This window comes from Hyposmocoma kahamanoa, unplaced genomic scaffold (assembly GCF_003589595.1).
Source record: "Hyposmocoma kahamanoa isolate Upper Pololo Valley unplaced genomic scaffold, ASM358959v1 138, whole genome shotgun sequence".
Lineage (NCBI taxonomy): Eukaryota > Metazoa > Arthropoda > Insecta > Lepidoptera > Cosmopterigidae > Hyposmocoma > Hyposmocoma kahamanoa.
This window is the reverse complement of record NW_020653492.1, coordinates 2,151,606-2,173,742: the sequence shown is the minus strand read 5'-3', so window position 1 is coordinate 2,173,742 and position 22,137 is coordinate 2,151,606. Positions and strand designations below refer to the sequence as shown.

Genomic DNA, 22,137 nt, shown 5'->3' with positions numbered 1-22,137 from the left:
TATATGGAAGTACTTGATTGGTATCTGTGATATCTATGAACAAAAGGCACCGTTTTGCAGCAATGAATTCAAGCGACCGCCTTTCCATTATAATCACCGAATTTGTGTAAATGTGCAATGATAACACCTATAATGATCTAGCCTCGCTTGTCCTGAGACATCATCCCGTTCTTACTGTTGCACCTCGTTCAATTTTAAGTTGCTTTTCATTTTTTTTGTTACCATCACACTGTACTCGCTTCTTTTATTTTCACTCCATCAAACGGTCCACTTACAGGGTTAACTTTCCAATTGGCTTCGAAAAAGTTCTCCGAACTGAGAATTAATACATCTCAGGCTCTCCTCTTTGCTCAATACAACACTATCGGCTTATCATCAAACTACAGTACAGTTAACTCATCACGATTGGCTCTAACCGTCATCATCGTCACGCCTTGACCGAGCTGCAACGGCCGCGGTGTCAGTTCAGTCCACCAGCCCGCGTTCGCCACGTCTGTACAAAATTCATCATCAGGAACCCAATCAAAATTGATTCCTCTTTTTTTCAAAATTTTTCCCTTTTATGTTTTTCCCACAGCTCGATAATTACGAAATAAAACCAGGGAAGACTCTGAGAATTAAGATTAGCGTACCAAATCTGCGACTTTTCGTCGGCAACATTCCCAAGTCTAAAGGCAAAGAGGAGATACTGGAAGAGTTTGGTAAATTAACAGGTAAAGTGTCACTCGAATGTTAAAGAGTTAGTTGTGGGTTGATGCGTGGGGAGGTGCTTGGTGTGGACCGCTGGGTGCCCCGCTTGCTCCCGCTTGCTTCCCGCGTCCGAGAGTCCGTCCCGCGCCGACCAGCCTCGCGCCGGGCGCGGCCGCCGCTGCGCGACCGGCCCGGCCGTTGGCTATTCTCCTCGAATTGTTCTTGCAGCTGAATGATTATGAAATTCGAAAGGGGAAAAAGATTGGCGTTACGGTTTCCTTTAACAATCATCGTTTATTCGTGGGGAATATCCCTAAGAATCGAGATCGGGACGATTTGTTTGAGGAGTTTACTAGGCACGCACGTAAGTCCTTGTCGAATTCATAATACATAAGTGCTATTCAGTGGTTGGGCGCGGCTCGGGGCGAAGTGACGCGACCTGTCGCGACTTCGCTGTTCACTATTTTATGTTACGACTCGATGTTATCACCCTCTCAGATCTGTTGTATGGGACTTCCCTCTTCGCTTTGTTTGTTGTTCATTAGCGAGATTCTTACTATAATTGGCATTGCATCATGGAGATTTGCAGACAATGTGCGACTCTTGCCGAACGCTTTTGAAATCCAGATCTTTACGCTTACAGGTTTAAACTAAATCGCAATGTTGAAGCACATTATCTGCAGATTGGCCAATTTGTGACTATCTTTTCTCTCCCCACTTCGACCCGCGCCGCCGCCGGTGTGTTTAAAAGTAGCAAACAAAATTTTAACCCAACGATCTACGAATTAGAATGCAGTTCAAAATGACGGAGAAAAGATTTGACTCCAGTATGTGTACTCCTGAAATATCGTTTGATTTGCTTCATATTTTGTAGTCGTAAAGGAATGACGGGGACCTGGGAGCTTTACATGAACGCTTAAATGTGTGCATGAGGCGCTCGCCGCTGATTGTTGTCGTATGATTGCAGCTGGCCTCATGGAAGTTATTATATATAGTTCGCCCGATGACAAGAAGAAAAATAGAGGGTTTTGTTTTTTGGAATACGAGTCTCACAAAGCCGCATCACTAGCTAAACGTAGACTGGGCACTGGTAGAATAAAGGTACGTATACTGACAGCGATTGCAAATAAAGGATCACAGGCATAAGAAACGTGGTCATGCCCGTTTTCTGCGCGACTGCAATTTTGTACTTGGCTTAAACTATCTTTGTACCTTATCGAGTCGTCCTCCATAGAGTATATAACCAGAAATAGAGACGGGAGTAAGGGAATAAGGGCCATCCATCCATGGCAACTCATCAGGCAAGTGGATCTTATATTACTATTAAATATCAACTCTCGTTTGCGCTGAAATCACAAATTAGAAAGCTGAAATAGTACAGCGCCAACAACTGACCTATGTGTACGTCTCCGTATATTCCAAAAAATTCAGTATTTATTGTAATAAAGACAATATCTCTAACAATGAGGGCTGTTCCATTCGGTGGTGTTGGAAAAACAGCAAAACATCTAATCACAAAACAAACGGAATCACATTTCATCGGTAATTAAATATTAAAACCGTAATTTTTCAATTTTCTTCCATTATAGCAAAGCTCAAGTTAAACTGGTCGACTTGAAGTTAATTGAATTGACGACACCCGTCAATTGTTTCGAATTCGAGCTGGCCAATCGGGGCACAATTGTCACCGTAATGATTTGGCAGAATAGTTATCAAATTAAATTGGCATTTCGTCTCTATTTCTTTTATATACTCGATGACTTCCTGATTTGTGGGGCAGATTCTGTCATTTTAGAGGCTGCAGAACTGCTGTCAATGACATAATTATCATCTGGAGCAGACCTTTTCTTCTGCTGGATTTTTATTTTGCATTCATTGTTACCAAGTGGATATAAATTGGTATACTAATGCTGTTGATACCGTGATTTGACCAGCAGGTATGGGGCTGTGATATTATAGTGGATTGGGCCGACCCTCAAGAGGAGCCGGACGAGCAGACTATGAGTAAAGTGAGTAAATCTTACAATTATACACTTCAGTGATATATTTTGGATTGAATTATGATAATTCACATCCAATATGATGATGGTTTCAATGCCATTATCAAAAGAACAGCATCATTGCTCAGCAGACTGAGGGCCAGTGCGAACACCATTTTAAAGATCATACCTGGTATATATGGGCTACCCACTATGAAATCTTTCATTCGGGTCCTGATTGAGAGGGCTTCATGACCACATTGACCTACCAATAAGTGGACGAGGGGTCTAATATAAAAACTAAACAAAAATTTCCGGAGTTAACCTATACACACGTAGTGACATGTAAAGAAATATAAAAAACTAAAACATTTAGAACGCCATTGCAATACTGCTCTATCTCAGAGCAATGTAGTTGTTACTACCATTTTAACAGGCCAAAAAGTTGAAAGTAACTACCACAACACAAGAAATGCAATTAGTAAGGATGTGTGCCAATTTGAATTATTCCCACGGAAAGACTTCAGTGCATGGTCATGTTTGCGAGAACTTTTCCCAGAATCTGAAGAAATGACCAAACCTCAGAAGTACTTTTTGAAGCTGTGAATACGCGGCACAGGGTTGGCACAGGAAATTGAACACACGTATGCCACAAAAACTAACCCTGGTGCGATTTTTATTCAAGTTGAAATAATCTCGGTACCGAGTAGTAAAAAAACCGACCTCAAAAAACCGTAGAATTACATCTATTTGCCAAGTTTTATTGTCATCGGTTACCGGAAAGTGCGCGAAACCGGATTCGTTCCCTAGTTTGCCACCCTTAAAGGTGGATTATTTTCTTCATATTTAAATGGGACCGATACTGAGATACCATCTGTCCAACAACAAAAAAAAAAAAAAGATAAAATCTTTTCACAAATCGCGTAAACGCGTAACATACATAAAAAAATCTAATTGAGAAACTTCTCCTTTTTTTTAAAGTCTGTTAAAATCATTGACTTACAATTATATGGACGTCGGGTCCACGCTAAAAAGTGTCCGAACTTATAGGGCGTTAAAGTCGTATACAGAGCGTCATTCACGCTTTAGTCTTCGTTTGTTCGACTGACAGCGAGGCAAGCAAAATTAGACAGTACTGCGATGACATTACAATTTAAATTCAACGTTTTAGCTTTTTCATATTCCTTTACATGTCACTACGTTTAAAGAGGTTGACTTGGGACATTTTTTTCGTGGTTTTTGTATTAGACCCGTCGTCCATTTATTTGTAAGTCAATAGTTAAAATAATAGAAATACCAAGAGGCCAGAACAAAAAATGCTTTGTTTATCGATGCTACAAGAAAACGGCGTGACATTTTATTCCAAAGTTGTTATAAAATAAAAGCTTCCAAATAATTAAAAACCGCTATGAAATCAGTCCATCTATTTTGGAGTAATGATTCTAAAGACTGACAAATACACAGACAAAGGCTTCCTTCCCACAATCTCACTTGATGTTAAGCGACAATGTGATATCGACGATAACGACGTGTTATGCGTTTGTCTAAAAAAAGCCTGTTTATATTGAGCTATATTGGTAATATAAGAACGTTTCAACATCCATGATAATACTGGCCCCGCTAAAGTAAGAGTCGATTGATTTGTTTACAGGCCTACCGCTTAACTGAGTCGGTTCCTGAAGTAGACAAGATTTTTCCTGACGATATTCAATAACAAGTTTGTGAACTTTTCACCTTCATTCATCATCACCGTTTTCTCTGGTTTCTGGCCACTTACTTTAGAAATTTTGAATCGTTTGAAAACTTACTTTTGAACTGTAATTCTTTTTCTTCGTCATTCTTATCATTATGTTGTGACGACAGATAATCGTTCAGTTTAAAGTGTCGAGGCTTTTACCTATAGTATTTATTAGTTGTTCACACATAGAACGACACGATTAACTGGCGTTCACGATTTTTTGACATTACGTCAACAGACTGTCGTGACAATGGAAAGAGCTAGAACGGCAGTCGTCTGACGATAAATAAAACTTCACGATTAAAATGTGATGACAGTCTGTCGTGTGAACGACGAGGCGGCTGCCGTGAACCGATATATTGTCGTCACGATCTAGTAGGAACAGCCAGACACGACAGTCGTTCAACGATAAAATAAACGTACACGACACAGTCACGACAGATAGTCGTGATATGGGAACAGGCTAAACGCGACAGTCGTCTAACGGTAAATAAAACGTTACGACGTAATGGGAACGCGCACTTACTTGGTTTCGTTCCGTCGTCACTCCCATCATAATTCTCGAAGCGAGTTTATACTGTTTAAAGGTAAAAAAAAAATATTTTTTCTATGTTTTATAAAAAAGGAACATAAAATGATGTGGAGAATTGTTTGTTAACATACACCTATCAAGCTGCCGTAAACAGTTCCTGATACGACAAATAATGATAAACCTCTACAAGGACACCAACAGAATACTGAGAATACTGAGATACATACATGTGTAGATACAGACCGAAGATACATACATGTGTAGATACAGACCGCTCGTGACAAGTTGATTGAAAAAAGTTCCAAATATCTATTCACTTGAATTCTCAATTAAATCATTGACTAATTTGGTGGGCACTTTTTTAATCGAATTGCTATTGAATATAGTCAGAAAAATCTTGTTGAAATTATCCCGTGCGCACCGCGACATAACTTACGTAAACTGTCACTCCTCCCGCACCGCGCAGCTATCTCAGGAACCGACTTAGTTAAGCGGTAGCAGAGAACAAAAAAGTAACGCGGTGCGCCTGTACTTGTGTCGTATATGTATGTAAGAGTGGTAACACACGCGTGGTTACGCGTTCGTGAAATCCGCGATTGTAGCGCTACACTTACGATTTATAAGCGATTGCATCGATGCAAATGCGCTACTGCAACCGATACAAACGCGATTGTATCAATGCAGTAGCGCGCTTGCATCGCTTTTGCATCGCTGCCTAAAATCACGCGCGTGTGTAAAGGTAGACGATTACCGACAGCGTCGCTACTGCCTCGTTTGCATCGCTGCTAAAAATCGCCGAGTGTAACCGCTCTTACAGATGAAAATAATAAAATATTCTTTATTGAATATCTTGATGTTTTTGCTACCATAATTTTGATATATTCTGCAAACATTCACCATGTGTAGATAGCATGTGTGACAAAGTATTTGCCTTGTTTGCTTATTCGACAAATGCAGCAAACAGCAAACTCGCGGTACTGCGCGCTGGCCGGGTTTTAGGCGCACATCAAAGGAGCCATAGCCAAATACGCAAGGAAACACTCTGGTTATATTTATTATTTTAATTTCTTATTTTTCTTCAAGTGTAGACAGTCATATTTGTCAATGACTACATGTTTATCTGTACGTGAAATATTTTTCCAAATACAACAATTACCCAATAGCTAATTCAAATAGCCATGTGAAGAGCCACCATTTTAACTAAGCTCGAACAACACAGAAAATGTTCTTGGATCAGACTGAACTAGAACAATTGTTGCTACACCGGAGCCACCGCTCTTGAGCTTACGAATTTGTCTATGTGCTTCTTGTAGAACTTAGTATTTGGTTTAAACGGCTTGTTTTGCCATTAACACCGCCTGTGAGAAACTTATGAAAGCAAATAAACTTGACTGCCTCTGTGGCCGAACAGTTACGATGCTGGATTGCCACGCAGCGATCCCGGGTTGGATTCTGGAGCCGGAAGAAATATTTATACGACCTATATTTATATCTCTGAGTTTGGATGTAATTTGTGGGACAACCGTTCCCGTCACACAGGGAAACCCTGTGTCACTGGTGCCATGGGCACACATAAACGAAACACAACAACAACAAGTGAACCCCCAGTGCGGGGCTGTGAGTGTGTGCGTTAAAAAAAAGAAAAAAAGGAAAAGAAAATATTGTGATTTGATTTTGCAGGTGAAAGTGCTGTATGTACGGAATCTAACACAAGAGATCACCGAGGAGGCGTTGAAGGAGCAGTTCGAGCGCTACGGCACCGTGGAGCGCGTCAAGAAGATCAAGGACTACGCCTTCGTGCACTTTGAGGACCGGGACTGTGCTGTCAAGGTATGAAACAACCGCTTTTGTACGTCAGTGTCAAAAACGAAAGAAGGATAACCTCTTTTTGACGCTTAATTTTGACATATTTTTTATTATCATCCATTACATAAAATGTGATTTAGATAAAGTACTATTTGAATAGACATTTATTGCAACTTCACAACACATACATACAAAAAAAAAACAAAGTAAGACTGAAAGAAGAAAGAAAAAAGCTAATTTTGACTACAATTTTGTAGGTACTGTCATTTGCGCGGTTGTGGCGTACGCAAAAGGACGTTATTCAGCATAAAGCCACAGCCATGATTGACTGTGGCACTGGTTTTCAATGAGCAGTGGAGCCGAGATGAGTGACGGATGTGTGTGTCGCGAAATAAAAGAACTTATAATAAACTACTTAAACGACCGATTCGATTAGATATTGTACGATTTCTTTTAATTTTTATTCACAATAACCGAATCGAACGTCAAACTGTCGTATTCGAAACCGAACCGCAATGACGTCACACCCGTACGATTACTCGAACTTCTCGACCGGCAAAGGCTACAGACGTTATTCAGAACACAGTTATCGAATGAAAGTTACCGAACGTCCTATTGTTTACAAAGCAAGAATGTAATATGAAAATCTTTTATTATTTTAAATTAAATCTGGATTTTGTTAAATTGTATTAATTTATTTTAATGCGAGACTAATGCATTCCTACATTTTAGTCATTTAAAGTCTTAAAAATGTAGGTATATAAAAGGATTTCATTTTTCTTATAATCTATTTGACCGACTAACTCCGTAAACGCTGTTAGATAATGACATCGTATACGAATCCGAATGTTAAACAGTAAGGTGTTTGATAAGTGGAGATGTATGTGTAGAAAAAATATCAGTAGTGGGTTGTGGGTTTCGACTGCGAGTCATTTTTTTGTAATATCAAGTGACGGGACGAACAAGTCGTGCGCCTTATGGTAAGTTACACGCCTGTCCATAACAGTTGCAGTGCCACTCAGAACTTTAAATCCGCAAAGATCTTATGGGCACTGCATCTCCGTCTGACGCCCTGAGACATAAGTTGATAAGTCCCACGTGTCTGTAATTTCACCAGCACCCTTACCCTTCAAAACCGGAACACAGAATGGTCACATTACTGCTTAATAGGGAGAAATGGGTAAGGCGGCTGTACTTCCCTGGACTAACTCTTTCACAAACAGCTCTACTACTACTACTAAATTAATCTTCAAGAGTCCATTAATCGAGGGTTTTAGGTAAATAAAAATTAGTGGGTATTTATTTGGATTCTAGTACTTTCCATGTAAGCGTACAGAAGTGTACGAAATTAAAAAAAAAAATTATGTCCCGTCCCACTGAACTGTTTTAAATTTTGTGTTGCCATAGCTCGGTTATAATTTGTTGGTGTTGCTAATAACACTTGCCGGATTATTTCTTAATTACTATACTCGTATTATAACAAATCAACTGTTTCTGTAATATATACCACTTTCGTGCACGCCAACAAAAACACATGACTGTTTCAGGCAATGCAAGAACTGGATGGAAAAGAAATGGGTGGCGCCAAACTGGAGGTGTCGCTCGCCAAGCCGCCTTCTGACAAGAAGAAGAAAGAAGAGATCCTTCGCGCTAGAGAGAGACGTATGATGCAAATGATACATGGCCGTGGCGGGTGAGTGTTGTATCCCTTTCTCTACGTGAAGTCACTCTACAAAAACTCGCAGTGAAAATGATTTCTACAGGTGCATAACTTATAAAGGGAGGGTTCGAGATTATCAAGATATTTATTGTCTTTGATAATTATCGTGATGATTATCCTATAAATATCCATGCTGATTTATTTAACTAAATTATACTATAAGGGTCGTATCATAATGACTATATCATCAAAATGACCTGCTCAGTATAAGGACTAGATCGCAAAACGACCACCTCTGCAGAAAGACTATAATTTACAATGACTTGGTAGCAAAACGACTAGATATCGAAAAGATCGCTTCGTTAAATGGACCACATGGTAAAACGACAAGGTAGCAAAATAACTAGATTTTGTTTTTCCAAAGTACAGTTTGATTAAAATTTAGTGTCATTTAAAAAAATAATAAAATTTTTATAATTCGTAATTTTTATTTGTTTACGGCCGACCTTACCCCTTAATCCTCTAATTAATCCTCTTATTCATAACATCTACAATGTGGTTTTTACCTGGAATCGCATGTGGAATATTCGAATACAGCAAGCAATAAAGTGAAGTTTGTTCCACATTGAACTTTATTTTCATTAGTATTTTTGAACAAGAAATTTTCAACTAAACTGTACATTGTCGTTTTACCACGTGGTCTATTTAACGAAATGGTCATTTCGATATCTAGTCGTTTTGCTACCAAGTCATTGTACGCTCTAGTCTTTCTGCAGAGGTGGTCGTTTTGCGACCTAGTCCTTATGCTGATCAGGTCATTTTGAAGATAGTCATTATGATACTGACCCAAACTATACATAACGAAAAATCTTTGCGATTTATAGAGATTGACATTTCGATGTCTTTCTTTCTCAAACACGTATCTTATATATCTTATAGTGTTAATTTGGACGCATTACTTTAAGAATAGGTAAAAGGCCAGTGCGTGAATATGAAGGAAATGTGATGTGAAATCAGCTTGCAAATTCGTATTGACAACGCATTTTTTGCATTTCAGTTTGTGCCATCGAGTATATAACCAGAATAGAGACGAAATGTCATTTAATTACTTTAAAAACTATTCTGCCATATTATTGCTGTGACATTTGCGCTCCGATTGGCCAGCCCGAATTCGAAACAATTGACGGATGTCGTCAATTGTTTCACTTCAAATCGACTAGTTGAGTTAACTTGAGCCAAAGCTCAATTTAACTGTTTGTGATTATAGCAAACTATAATGGACGAAAATTGCAAAATTACATATTTAATATTTAATTACCGATGAAATTTGATTCCATTTGTTTTGTAATTAGATGGTTTGCTGTTCTTTCCCACACCACCGAATGGAACAGCACGCCATTGTTAGAGATATTATCTTTATTACAATAAATACAGAACATCTTTGGAATACACGGAGACGTACACACAGGTCAGTTGTTGGCGCTGTCTATATTTCAGTGCAAACGAGAGTTGATAATTATAAGTGATGTACATTGACTTACAATTATATGGACGTCGGGTCCGCGCTAAAAAGTGTCCGCACTTGTAAGGCGCTAAAATCGTATACAGAGCGCGACACTCCGCTTTAGTCTTCATTTGTTCTACGGACAGCGCGATACTGCGATGACATAACAATTTAAATAGGTTGACTTGGGACATTTTTTTCGTGGTTTTTGTATTAGACCCGTCGTCCATTTATTTGTAAGTCAATGGTGATGTATCACTGATGAATTAATAGGAATATATGGCCCTTATTTCGTCTCTATTTCTGGTTATATACTCGATGCTTTGTGCTTTAAGATACGAGTTTGAGAAATTAAGGCGACGATTTGTTACGTTTGGATACGTCTCAGGAAGTCCACTCCCGTTTTCCATCTGACATGCGTCCGAAACAATTTTTTTTTCCGAAACAATTTTATGTCAAATAAATAACACTCGATTAAATCAAAAGACAGTATCAAGTATGAAGCTTCGTTCGCAAATTGCGTCTTTTAGGGTCGTATTCTAGAACTCTACTCAATGCTCAAGTCAGGATTTGAGTATGGTTTAAAGCACTCGAAATCATACTCAAGTCCTTGCCCTTAGGGTCGTATTTCCAGTGCTTGAAATCATACTCAAGTCTGCTCAAATCCTGACTTGAGCATTGAGTAGAGTTCTGGAATACGACACTTAATTTGGACGGATGTCGGCCGGAGAACGGAAGGTTTCAAGGTTTAATTGTATTATAGTTTATTCCATATTGTTGTGCAACTAGCAATTGTTTTACTATGGTAGTGTAGTTAGAAGAGTTTTTTTTTTGTGAACAAGTAAGTCAAATTATCTATTTTAATCGGTTTAGGTTTTTGTGATTATTACACATAGGAAATGAAACTTTTTTTCGGATTTAAATCGCGTATATTTGTTTCTTTTTTAACAGACTTCAAAAAAAGGAGGAGGCTCACAATCCGACTGTATTTTTTTAAATGTCTGTTACGCGATAACTCAGGCATTTGTGGACCGATTTTGATGATTCTTTTTTACCTCAATATTGGTCCCATTTAAATTAAAGAAAATATTCCACCTCTAAGGGTGGCAAACTAGGGAATGAATGACTTTTGAGGTCGGGTTTTTTAGTACTCTATACTGAGATTATTAACAAAACATTTTGTGACCATGGGACCTATAAAGGGCCTGAAAAAAAATTCTTTTTCAAATCGTCGTTATCCTGCGGTGTCTGGAATTTTCGCAGAAAATTACTTAATACCTATTATTAACCGCGACAAAATTGTTTATGTAAAATGCAAATTAAGGTAAAAAATTAACGTGTGATGACCATGGTATGCATAAGAAATATGCGTCGTTGAAATTTCAATTGCATTTATTTGAAAGTCGAAATTTTGTGAAATAATTGTGTTTCCCAAACTAATGGAGAAATGTAACTTTTGTTTTAATCTTCTGCCTATTCTTTTTAATCGCTATCTACTGTGTATTACTTGTTTTATAATTAGTTAAATATTCTTTCTATTCTGTATATAAAACAAAATTATTTTTTCAATTACAAGTCTATTCTCGTTTACCGCTGCAACAGAAAGTATACTTAGTATGAAAGGATCGAAAATATGCTTTTTATGTAAACTTATTACTCTTTCATTTTCACTCCTTGAATGTTTAGAATCTTTATTTCCATCGTAAACAGTTACACTAATACCATCTAGTGTCGTTTAGTGGAACTAATATTTTCCCCAAATTTGTTTTTCAATGTGTAACCTTCGTAAAACGAGACGTTATTGCAAAGTTTTGATATAGCATTGGGAAAAGGCGCGTACCTGCAGTAACACATTTGACATGAGAGAGGTTTAACGTTATTACTTTATTTCAATGGCTACGACTTTCATTACATTTACAGTAATCATTAATTTATGTCGTTTACGGACGGGTAACAATAGATTCCCGTAATTCACATTAATTTGGTTGCCACAACATTTACGCGGATTTGGACACTAAATTACCCAAATGAAAACACAATCCAATGTTAGTTACGCGTAATTCCACTATTCCCGACGATACGCATTTGTATAGCTGGGAGATTCCTTCTTTTATATTCTTTGTTGGTTCCACTAGTCGCCGCTAGAGGTTGTTTGTTACCTGTAGCAGTAATTTGAAACATTACTTATTTTTGTTACTTACGTTTTAGTTTTATTAATAGTTTTTAGCACGATTTGTCGGGACAAAAAATATTTATAAATTTTTATTTTTATTAGTCTAAGTATCTATTTTGAGGCTGCTTGTTAGTTTTTTTGTATATAGCTTGAGCTGGGGAATGTACAATGACGAAGGAAAATAATTTGAAATTTATTTGTACTCTTTTAAAGGTGAAATTAAAAATTGCAATAATTTAATTATTTCAGTACCTTCAGGATTTCAGCATGTTCTTCCAAAAATGAGGGTACACGTCAGTTATTGGGTAACACTGACGTGATTGTGTTATGGAAAATGTGGTCATTACGATTCCCCAGAGTCGGGTTGTGTATGTAGTTAGGTCGATTGCATAACCTCGTGTTGTGTGTAATGTCAGATTTGATTGGTGCAGCTGCTCGCCCGTGCACGGCGCGCTGCGCGGCCGCACGCCGCAGCCCCCGCCGCGCCCGCCGCAGGCGCGCGGCGACTACGGTCAGTACCCACACGCTACACCTCTAACACCACACACCACACATACATACAACATGGCGAACTAGCCAAAAGTTGCCACAGTTTTAATTATTGACATCGAGGTATGTGCCAACAACTGAAATTTGAAAAATGAAAGGGCAGTAAAGGAATTACGAACGAGATTCTAGTAGAAGTCCGAAGTCAACGTTCGTTATTCGCGTACCGCTCGCGAAACATACAATGTTTTTCATCACACTTGCAAGTAAATACTATGATTACATGCAGGCTAACTTGACTATAATGCCCCAAATAAAACTCTCGGGCCTTTTTTCTTCTCATTACCGACCATGGCTGTGACCAAGGCCCCAGGGTTTATTTGAGGAATTATAGTCAAGTCAGCCTGCAAGTAATCATAGTATTTACTTGCAAGTGTGATGGAAAATATTTAACTGGTACATTGTGCCAATAACTAAAATTACAGCCACACCACTGATTTCATTATTGACGCGTTAAGTAAAATGTACGTGCCAATCATTGAAATGCAAGTGACAATGACAGGGTTTTTCTCTCTACACACGGTTACACATCGATGTGCGACCATATATTGACTCTTCGCTTTTTTTATACGAGATCAATGCGAGGTGCCAACGTGTGGCTTTACTCGACAAAGTACAAATTAATTTTAAGTTTGACAAAATGTTTGTCCTACCAGTAGCAAAACCCAGATACACAAGAGAAAGCTCTCTACTATGTTACCCCCTCTGAAGGACACTCGTACACAATCACAATGTTATTAAACTGACAGTGACAGTATTCGTCAACACTTAAAAAATCCAATTTCAGTGTCTAATTGGAATTCAATAAAATACAGTATCATATTGGGTTACTTGTCTTAATTATGATCTTCATTTCAAATACGCATTGAGTTCAAATTAGACATTTGAAAATCGATAAAAATTACGCTTATGTAATCTCGGTAGCAACACTAGTTGTTTTGTAACCCTTCAGCTACTTAAAACTTGATTGTGTCTTCAACTACTACGGCCCGTATTAATACTCGCATCTATTAATATGTCACTTGAATCTTCTTATTCTTCCTTATCGGTCGGCATAACGTGTATTTTTCTTCCACTTCCCCTATCAGCCGTCATTACCATACTCACACCTTTCTTATCCATGTCATCTTTCACACAATCCATCCATCTCTTCTTTAGCCTTTCTCTCCTCTTATATCCCTCCACACTAATACATAACACTCCTTCAGTCACATGACGTCCTTCCCTCCGCATGTTATGTCCATACCACGCCAGCCTATCACTTAATGTCACTTGAGTGTACATCAACTGTATATCCCTTCCGACTGGTTTGGTCAGAATGTCATTGTCACTACTCAACATATCGATGGTGGAAACATGAAATGTCGTATGGGACATTTTATCGCAAGGGAAAATGACCTTACGACGAAATGTCTATTGGGACATTTCAAATTTCCACCGTCGATATAAGAGAGGTTACACACGGCGACTTTATATTTATAGGCGATTGCATCGATGCAAACGCGCCACTGCATTGATACAATCGCAATCGCGTTTCCATCGCTGCTAAAATTCGCAATGTGTATCGAATTTTGAAATGTCGGAGCGACATTTTGTAGTAAGGGATATTTTCCATTACGACTAAATATTCCTCATATTTCAACTGTCGATATTGTTCAAAGCTCAAAAATCCCTTTAATGCCGGGTGTACGAGTCTTTCACTTGCGTTTTTCGCTTGCTTGCATTGGCCGGGTCATGGCGTAGAAATCTGCCTTCCGCGCAAAGGCCTTCACGAGTCTTCCGATTTGCGTTGCGGAGCGACTTGCGCGCATGCGCGACGCCTTGTCTTTGTTTTGGTTTTATTGGACGCGTGGACGCTGCTGCTCTGTGATTGGCCAGTGGTGCTGTGCTCCGCAAACGTTCCCTGTTGCTTGCGTGGAAATATCAAACATGCTAGATATCAAAAGCACGTAACGCAAAGAAATCCAACGCAAAGTAAGCGGCCGGCACAAGCGAGCGACTCGTCCGGTTCTTTGATTGCGTATCATTTGAGAATTCCCGATCATTATAAACGTGACTCAGCACTACAACTCAAAGAACTTTATTAAGTTCATGGCAGTGCAGGGTCTTGCCACTTGAGATGGTATATTTAAGACGCCGATGCTTGAGATGTATATGCTCTTTATTAATACGGACCTTAGTTATTAACTTGGATAGATCAATTTCAAGTAAGTTGCAACGACTGTTGTTACTAGGATGGCATAATTCTATAAAATTCTTTGGAAATTCATTATTGGCTCTAAAGAATACTTTTTAATTATTTATTGTAAGGAATTCTATCACATGTCAGTATTTTGTATTTTAAAATATAAGTTGTACATAGTGTGCGAGGTGCTAGCTCGAATTGACTACAGCCAAATATATGCCATTCAACAAGAGTCAATGGAGCGCAAGGCCGTCTCACACTTAGCACTATAAATGTTTATTGAGACAGGTGAAGGAAGTGATGCTTTTGATTTAAATATGTTGAGACGCATTTCCGTCCCCTGGCTCTATGCCACGATGGAAGTGAACACGGTGTGGTCTCCACGCGCACACTCGCACACTCCGCTACTGATCCTTACTAACAACTCTGGACTCGACTGTACGTACTTAAGATAACTGTGCTTTAAGAAACACATCTTTAACGATTTCAGAATGTCCTGTATGATTAAGAATTTGATAAGTTATATTTCACACAGAAGACAAAAAGATCATGTAAAATATCGGGACATAGGATAGGACATTAGGGACATAATAATTTCGTATTTCAATAAAACGCAGAATAATTGAGATATCGAGCTGAAATTCCAGTACACATTGCAGTACACATGTTACATTTAAGAATGGATTTTGATCTCGTTCATATGACCACCGACAGCACGTTTGCAGCGTCCATATTTCTTTGGAGCCAATTTTCCACCATTCTTACACACGCCCGAAACGTTGTCAATTTCGCGTATGACATTGTTCCTGAGGTCATTTAACATTGTTGGCTTGTTGGCATAAAACAACGACTTAATGTAACCCACTAAAATGTAATCCAACGGCGTTAAATCGCATGAGCATGAGGTGGCCATTCGGCCGGAACATTTCGGCAGCGAATGTACTTGCGGTGGTCATATGAACGAGATCGAATTCCGTTCGTATCACGTGCACTGCACTTGGAATTAATTTCAGTTGTAAATCTCAATTTTTCAGTGTTTTTTTTAAATACAAAATTATTATGTCCTTTTTGGAATACCCTAATATTACATTCACCTTGTTACTATTCGCGTAAGTGACCAAATGCGTACAGTCGAGGCCCCAAGTACATGTATCATTAACGCTATTTTCCAGGCTAGATTAATGAGTGCTAGGTCTAGGGCCGATGCATGGTTCCCACTCGACGACGGTACACCAATATTGTTGATGCAAAGTTAGGCCACCACAGTCGAGATTCATGTTAATAACAATATTAACAAACCAAATGCATGACAGTGTAACTCAGTTGGAACTTAGACGCAAACATTCTGGAATATATGTTTCACAAAGCTTTGAACGGTGGTGGGAGAAACTGTGTAACTGCAAAATATCAAAATTCAACTCCACTTGTCCCGTCGTAAAAGTGACACGAAAAAACAGCATGTTACAAACTGAGACGTGACCGAAGACGAGAGCAGCGGTTACCGGCGCAGGATGCATGTTGTTTTGGTGTGTCGACCCATGTAACACGATGCTTGATCACGGAGTGCGCACTCAGCAGCAGCGGTGGTGGAGGTGACCGTGTGTCCGGATGCGTGAGCATGCGTGCTGTCCCGGTACGAGTGTCGTGGAGGCTCGCAGTCGCTAGCCTTACCCCTGTATGGTAGCTTGTAAGTTAGCGTTAGTCTAGCTTAGCCTCTAAAAGGCCTGTGTTGTGTGTTTATAGATTATGATTACGACTATTTCGGGTACGGTGATTACCGAGGTGGCTACAATGAGCCATTTTACCGGTACGATGAGTTCTATTTTGATTACGCGGGGCCACCGCAACCGTCCGCCGTCCGCCAACCTCCCAACAGAGCGCAACCGGTGGGTCCCACACACACTCACTAATTTATCACTCTTATTACTAGTCACTAGTCGCTGTACTCATTACCTTTCGATTTTTGAGTTGCCAAATTTTCATATGTTTTGTTGAATTAATCCTGCCCTCGAATGGAGTTAGTGACTCGGTAAAGGCGGTAGTGTGTAGGCCTGACGGTGCGATGCTACGCGGCCCCGGCGGGGGCCCTGCGGGCGGCGGCGGTGGCGTCGGCGCGAGCGGGCGTCTCACCCTCAGGTCTAGGCAGCGCCCGGCGCCCGTCTCCCGCGCGACCCGTTGTTTCCGTTGCCTCGCCTAACATTCACCCCGCTTCCCACCCTCATGTAGTGCTTCGCTTCGCTTTTCTACTAATCCGCTAATCCGCTCGGAGCTTCGCCACCCTCGCACCCCTTAGGTGAGAGACGATCCCGACGCTTACTTGGAATGTTCCAATAAATGTATTTCTCGTTGTTGCAACGAGGTAGAGAATATGTTAAGAAGACTTACTGACCCGCTTGGTAAATACCTCACTCAGGACGACGAGCTCGGTCTCGGGCCCAACTCGCTTTACTACGATCTAACCGGAGGCATTCAGGTACCGACCACAAATTTTATCTTTCGACTTGAGTACTTTTCTGCTTAGATGTCGTATCGGTGTTAGCTGCATAGAACTAGATCTTAGATCTATTATTGTTGTCGTAGAGTACGAAGGAATGATTAGTTATGGAATGCATTCGAAATTCTGTTTAGGTACCTGGTTGTTTCTAGATATTTACTTTTACATGAATACATTTGATGCCTGTTAGGACAACATGTTAACTATTAATTCTTTTGAAAGCAATGCGATTTTATTTGCAGCATGATTTGACGAGTTTAGCGACAATAACTCATCACAAACGCCATTACAGACTCCAAAACTGATGAAAGAATTAACGATGTGCTATTGTCCGCTTAACTACTTTATGCTTTATACATAAGCTCGGTACATACTTCGTTTTAAGAAATACAACTGTAGTTTAAATTATTTTTTAGTTTTATTATTCGTAGCTGTAGGTGTAATTTGTAGCAAGCAGGCATTTTGAGAAAAACTTAAATAACTTACGTTGTGTTAGATAGTACATAAAATTGTACCCTCTGTAACAAAATGACGTAATTAAAAACAATGATATTATTGGCAAACCCGACAAAATAAATAAAAAATAATAACAAAGCTATTGTTTCGTATTGTCGGTGCTTTGTAGAAAGGGCAAAACCGCTATTTTGAATTTTTTTTCAAACAAGCGTTTTAGTTTTTCGCGACTATTTTAAAATAATTACGTCCTGTTTTAAATTCAATTTAAAAACTGAACTTTATTAAAACAAAAATTGAATTTTGAAACGGGACGTACATGTTTTAAAACAATCGTTAAAACCCAAAACATGCACCCCTGAATAAGAGTTTCGTCACTTTATTATTGACGGGTGCGATACATGGATGGAAAAATAGTATTTTAATTATATTGGTACTTTCCAGAATGTCCGCTTTGTTAATCAGAACGAGCCCGCTCTTTAAAAAACCGGGTATACGGTCTGACGTAATTATTTTTATTTTTTTTATTTATTTAAACGTTAAGTTCAACTTCCAAGTTGATTAGCTGTGGGTGAACATAACGTTTAACACTCAATTCACGAGAAGGGGACGTAGCGTGTAAATATAGGTACAAAACACAATGTAGATATAAAGCGACACGCTACGTCCCGTAATTATAACGTCGACGTATTGTAATTGGAATAAACGCTACAGTTGAAAACTAGAGAGACTGTGCAGTGCTGTCAATAATGGCCGGATTACTTTCTCCATGTTTAAAATGTGTCTTAGTACTTCTAAAACGAGGACACTACTCTTGGTTCCACTAGGATTTCGATAGTACCTACTTAAATCCCCATTACATAATATGGGTGGTGGAACTATTACGAATGTATAATGTAAACCGGCAATTACCGATGTAATACGATTTCACTTCCGACAGACGAGTGCCTCTAGCGAGCTCAACAAAGCGTGGCTCTGACTGCGGTATTGGTAGATTGGAGGTTGAGATGGTGTACGTGATTACGGGGGGCGGGGTCTGGGGGGCGGGGCGGGGGGGGGGGGCGGGGGGGGGGGCCGGGGGCGCGCTGGGCGCGGCGGGGCTGCGCGGGCGCGGCTGGGGCCCGTGGTGGTGCGCGCCGCGCCGCGCGTGGCCGCCGCACGCCCAGCGCCATGCGTGGCAACCCGCGCGCCAAGCCAAGTTTACCAGGTAACGATCTTCCTGCACGTGCCGTAGCAGCCGACACGTTAGTGGCTTCGGTGTCCGTTGGGAGCTGGTGGGGGTGCTGCAGCGCCCTGAGATTGCTGTGTATGACTAGTCGTCGGATATTCGAATGCTTTATACCCAAAGTGAATTGCTTTTGAAATATCCTCGATGTTTTGAAAGGGCGAAAGCGCCATATTGAAATTTTTTCACGGGTGCATGTTTTAGGTTTTGACGACCGTTTACAAAATATTCATGTCCGGTTTTAAAAATTTATTTTGATTTTGATTAAGTTTAAGTTTTAAAATTATATTTAAAACAGGACGTAAATAATTTTAAATATTTGAAAAAAACAGTCATGAAAAACTACAACACGCTCCCTGAGATGATTTTTCGAAATGACGCTTTCGCCCTTTCTATAAAACAACGACGATATGAACCGGTTTCTGAAAATATATTTTTTCTTTTAAAACCCGGTACACCGAAATGTTTCATTTTTTACATTTTAATTACACGAGGTTTTGACTCACTATAAATGTTATAAGACCAAGTGTCAAATTGACAGTTGACATTTTATTGGCTTCTATAAAACATTAAATCACACGAATTTTTTTTTTGACGAAGTATAAGTTAATTTAGTAACATCTTAAACGTTTACTTTCCTTCGTCAATCGTCGATGGCTTGCGGTATTTAGCAACCGGATTGTAGGTAAATAAGCATCCGATTATCCGACTATATATCACAAAATAAATCACATGATATGACTCAAGAGCGCTGCAACACCGCCAGAGCGCGTTGCACTGACACATCGATGCCGCCGAATCCTGATGACACGCTAGATAATTTTGTAGAACAATGATTACGACAAATCTTGTTGTGGTGCTTGCCTATGAGTGTGCTACTTTGTATGCTTACATTTGTTAAAATCCTATTTCTGGCCTTAGCACAAGATCACCTTGCAGACGCACATTACTCAGAAAAAAATCAATGTTGCGTTATCCCTACCTTTTTTACTATGTATTTGGCACAGGCGTCGGCCCTAAAACAAATGTACGCTACAAAATCGCGCTCATCAAAAACGTATCTACGTGTCATTTGGTTTTCTATTGTTACCCAGGATTTATAGAGAACAGCAAAATTCTAAATTACCATGTAAAACATTGGACTCTCTCTCGGTCGAACCCTGGTGCTGAAACCATATCCTGATCCTCTCTCCTTTCCTTTCAGCATGTTTGATGGTTTGCGTGTAATCTGGATCATGATACTTTTTATCGGTAAATATCCCCTCGGTAATCGATCCTTACACCTTCCTAAGAAGGTTAGCCCTAAGGCTACCACAAACTTTGAAAGCTCGATCGAGGGACGAGTCCCATGTTTGGCAGGCTGTGAAAAGTTTGTGGAAGACCTTTGAGGCCCAGTAGTTTGCTACCTTAGAACCCCATACCCTTATTTTTCTAATTCACGGCCAATAAAATCGGATTGCACATGGATAGGTTACAAACTATAAAAGATATCTATACCATTTGCGGTTCCAATATGAAGGACCATCTGGTATCATCGAATGATACTAGTGTCAAAGGCTACCTTGTCCACTTGTTCATTGGCAGACTTATCGATCAGAGATCTAAAAACATTGTTTTGTCATGTCTGTTATGTTTTTTCATATTAGTTTCTTGACTAGTTTTCGCATATTTGGAATCGGCAAACTAATTGTGTCAATCCGTGGGTAAATTTAAAAGTAAAATATGTGAGGTTTTGACACACATATATTTAGTGCAAGAATAAACCCTCCAATTCCCCCATTAGGCAACTTTACCTGTGGATCGATGACGTCAATCTTTTGAGCACCTCTACTGTCGGCTACATTCGTAAACATCGTACCTCCATTAATGTAAACTTTTGAGTTAAGCCGCCTAATCTACCAACAAATAAATGGAGTAGGCACAAAAAATAGAATAACTAGAAATAATTTTATATCTCAATATAATTTTATATCTCAATCTATGATATTTGATTACAGTATACGATTTAGTTTTTCCTATAACATTTGGACTAGAATTTATATTTTAAGCTTTAATTTTTGCGCTTGAAGAAAAAAAAGGTGTTTCGTCTAAAAACACAGATTTTCAAATTTGGCTGACTCTATGGTGACATCAATTGACGTAAGGTATCGATGAAATTGCCACCGCGCCAAAATATGAAAAGTTCACATTATTTGTTGCCTGATTTTATTGTCCCTGAGTGTATGGGATTTATATTTTAATTGAATACATTTAGCCATGTAGTAAGTTAATATAATGGTCTTCAGTCGTCCAAAAATGAAGTTTAATTTTATTGAGAATGAATTTTGTGAAAATATAAAGCCTGGTCGTTGAGACTTTAGAGCGACAGCGCAAGTACAGCGTCGGTTTGTGGTGCAGGTAAACGTAAATTGGACGGGGGTCACCAGAACCAAGGGGGGGAAAGTAAGCGACGCCTGGGCGCGGCGGCGGCGGCGGCGTGCGGCTGGGGCCAGCCCCTGGGCTCTGCAGGCGCGCAGCCGAGCTAGCCGGGCCCGGCCGAGCCTCGTCGCAGCGGCGAGCCCCTGTCCCGGAGACACTACAAGCTGTGCAGGGGGGCCCTCGCCCGCTACCCGCGATCGCTCAACGGTTCATGGTTACGTTTACGTCCGATCCTCGCTGTGTAACGAGAGGATCCGTCTTTTTTCTATATATGTGTTTTTTTTATTTGATTTTCACGTTTTCGATTTTGTATCGCGACGATTCCGTAAAAATCTTAAAGTAGGACGTTATGAAATGTTTCGAATGTAAGTTTCCCGTTATGCTTATGTTTTCACTGTCGTATTAGCCGTATATATTTAATATATACTTTATGTTAGCGCGCGGTCGCGGTTGCCTGTTTGCGGCCGCGCGTGGGCCGCGGGCCCGCCGCCCGCGTCCTCCTCGACTGTTTTTTTACTACATGTTATTCAATATATTTTATTCCTGCGAACGCATTTTGCGATGTGATGTGTATTTTAGCAGTAATTATTATATTATAAGGAGTTTGACTGTTGTTTTTTGACATACTTACAACTTAGGATACACGAGAATGAATTAATTGAATGAATTGAACTCTAGGACTAGCAATTACGGCTAAAATAAAAACACCTCTCTGTAATCGATAACATTTCCCG

At 39.7% G+C, this 22,137-nt stretch overlaps 1 protein-coding gene across 10 annotated transcripts in view; it reads left to right on the top strand.

Moving 5' to 3' along the window:
* Positions 1-21,722, top strand: part of LOC113240440 (heterogeneous nuclear ribonucleoprotein R) — a 33,692-nt gene extending 11,970 nt beyond the window's left edge. For 2 of the 10 annotated variants that reach the window (XM_026477742.1, XM_026477744.1), the window contains exons 7-14: positions 578-713; positions 1,658-1,791; positions 2,625-2,699; positions 6,620-6,769; positions 8,293-8,438; positions 12,499-12,593; positions 16,557-16,699; positions 17,227-17,701. In XM_026477742.1, the coding sequence (XP_026333527.1) occupies positions 578-713; positions 1,658-1,791; positions 2,625-2,699; positions 6,620-6,769; positions 8,293-8,438; positions 12,499-12,593; positions 16,557-16,699; positions 17,227-17,334 (987 nt within the window). In that variant the 3' untranslated portion in view covers positions 17,335-17,701. Of the gene's footprint in view, positions 1-577; positions 714-918; positions 1,055-1,657; positions 1,792-2,624; positions 2,700-6,619; positions 6,770-8,292; positions 8,439-12,498; positions 12,623-13,053; positions 14,801-16,556; positions 16,700-17,176; positions 17,804-20,189; positions 20,237-21,382 lie in introns of those variants that run through there. The other 8 variants (XM_026477750.1, XM_026477745.1, XM_026477743.1 and 5 more) reach the window with 8 other exon arrangements.
* The last annotated feature ends 415 nt before the right edge of the window (positions 21,723-22,137 follow it).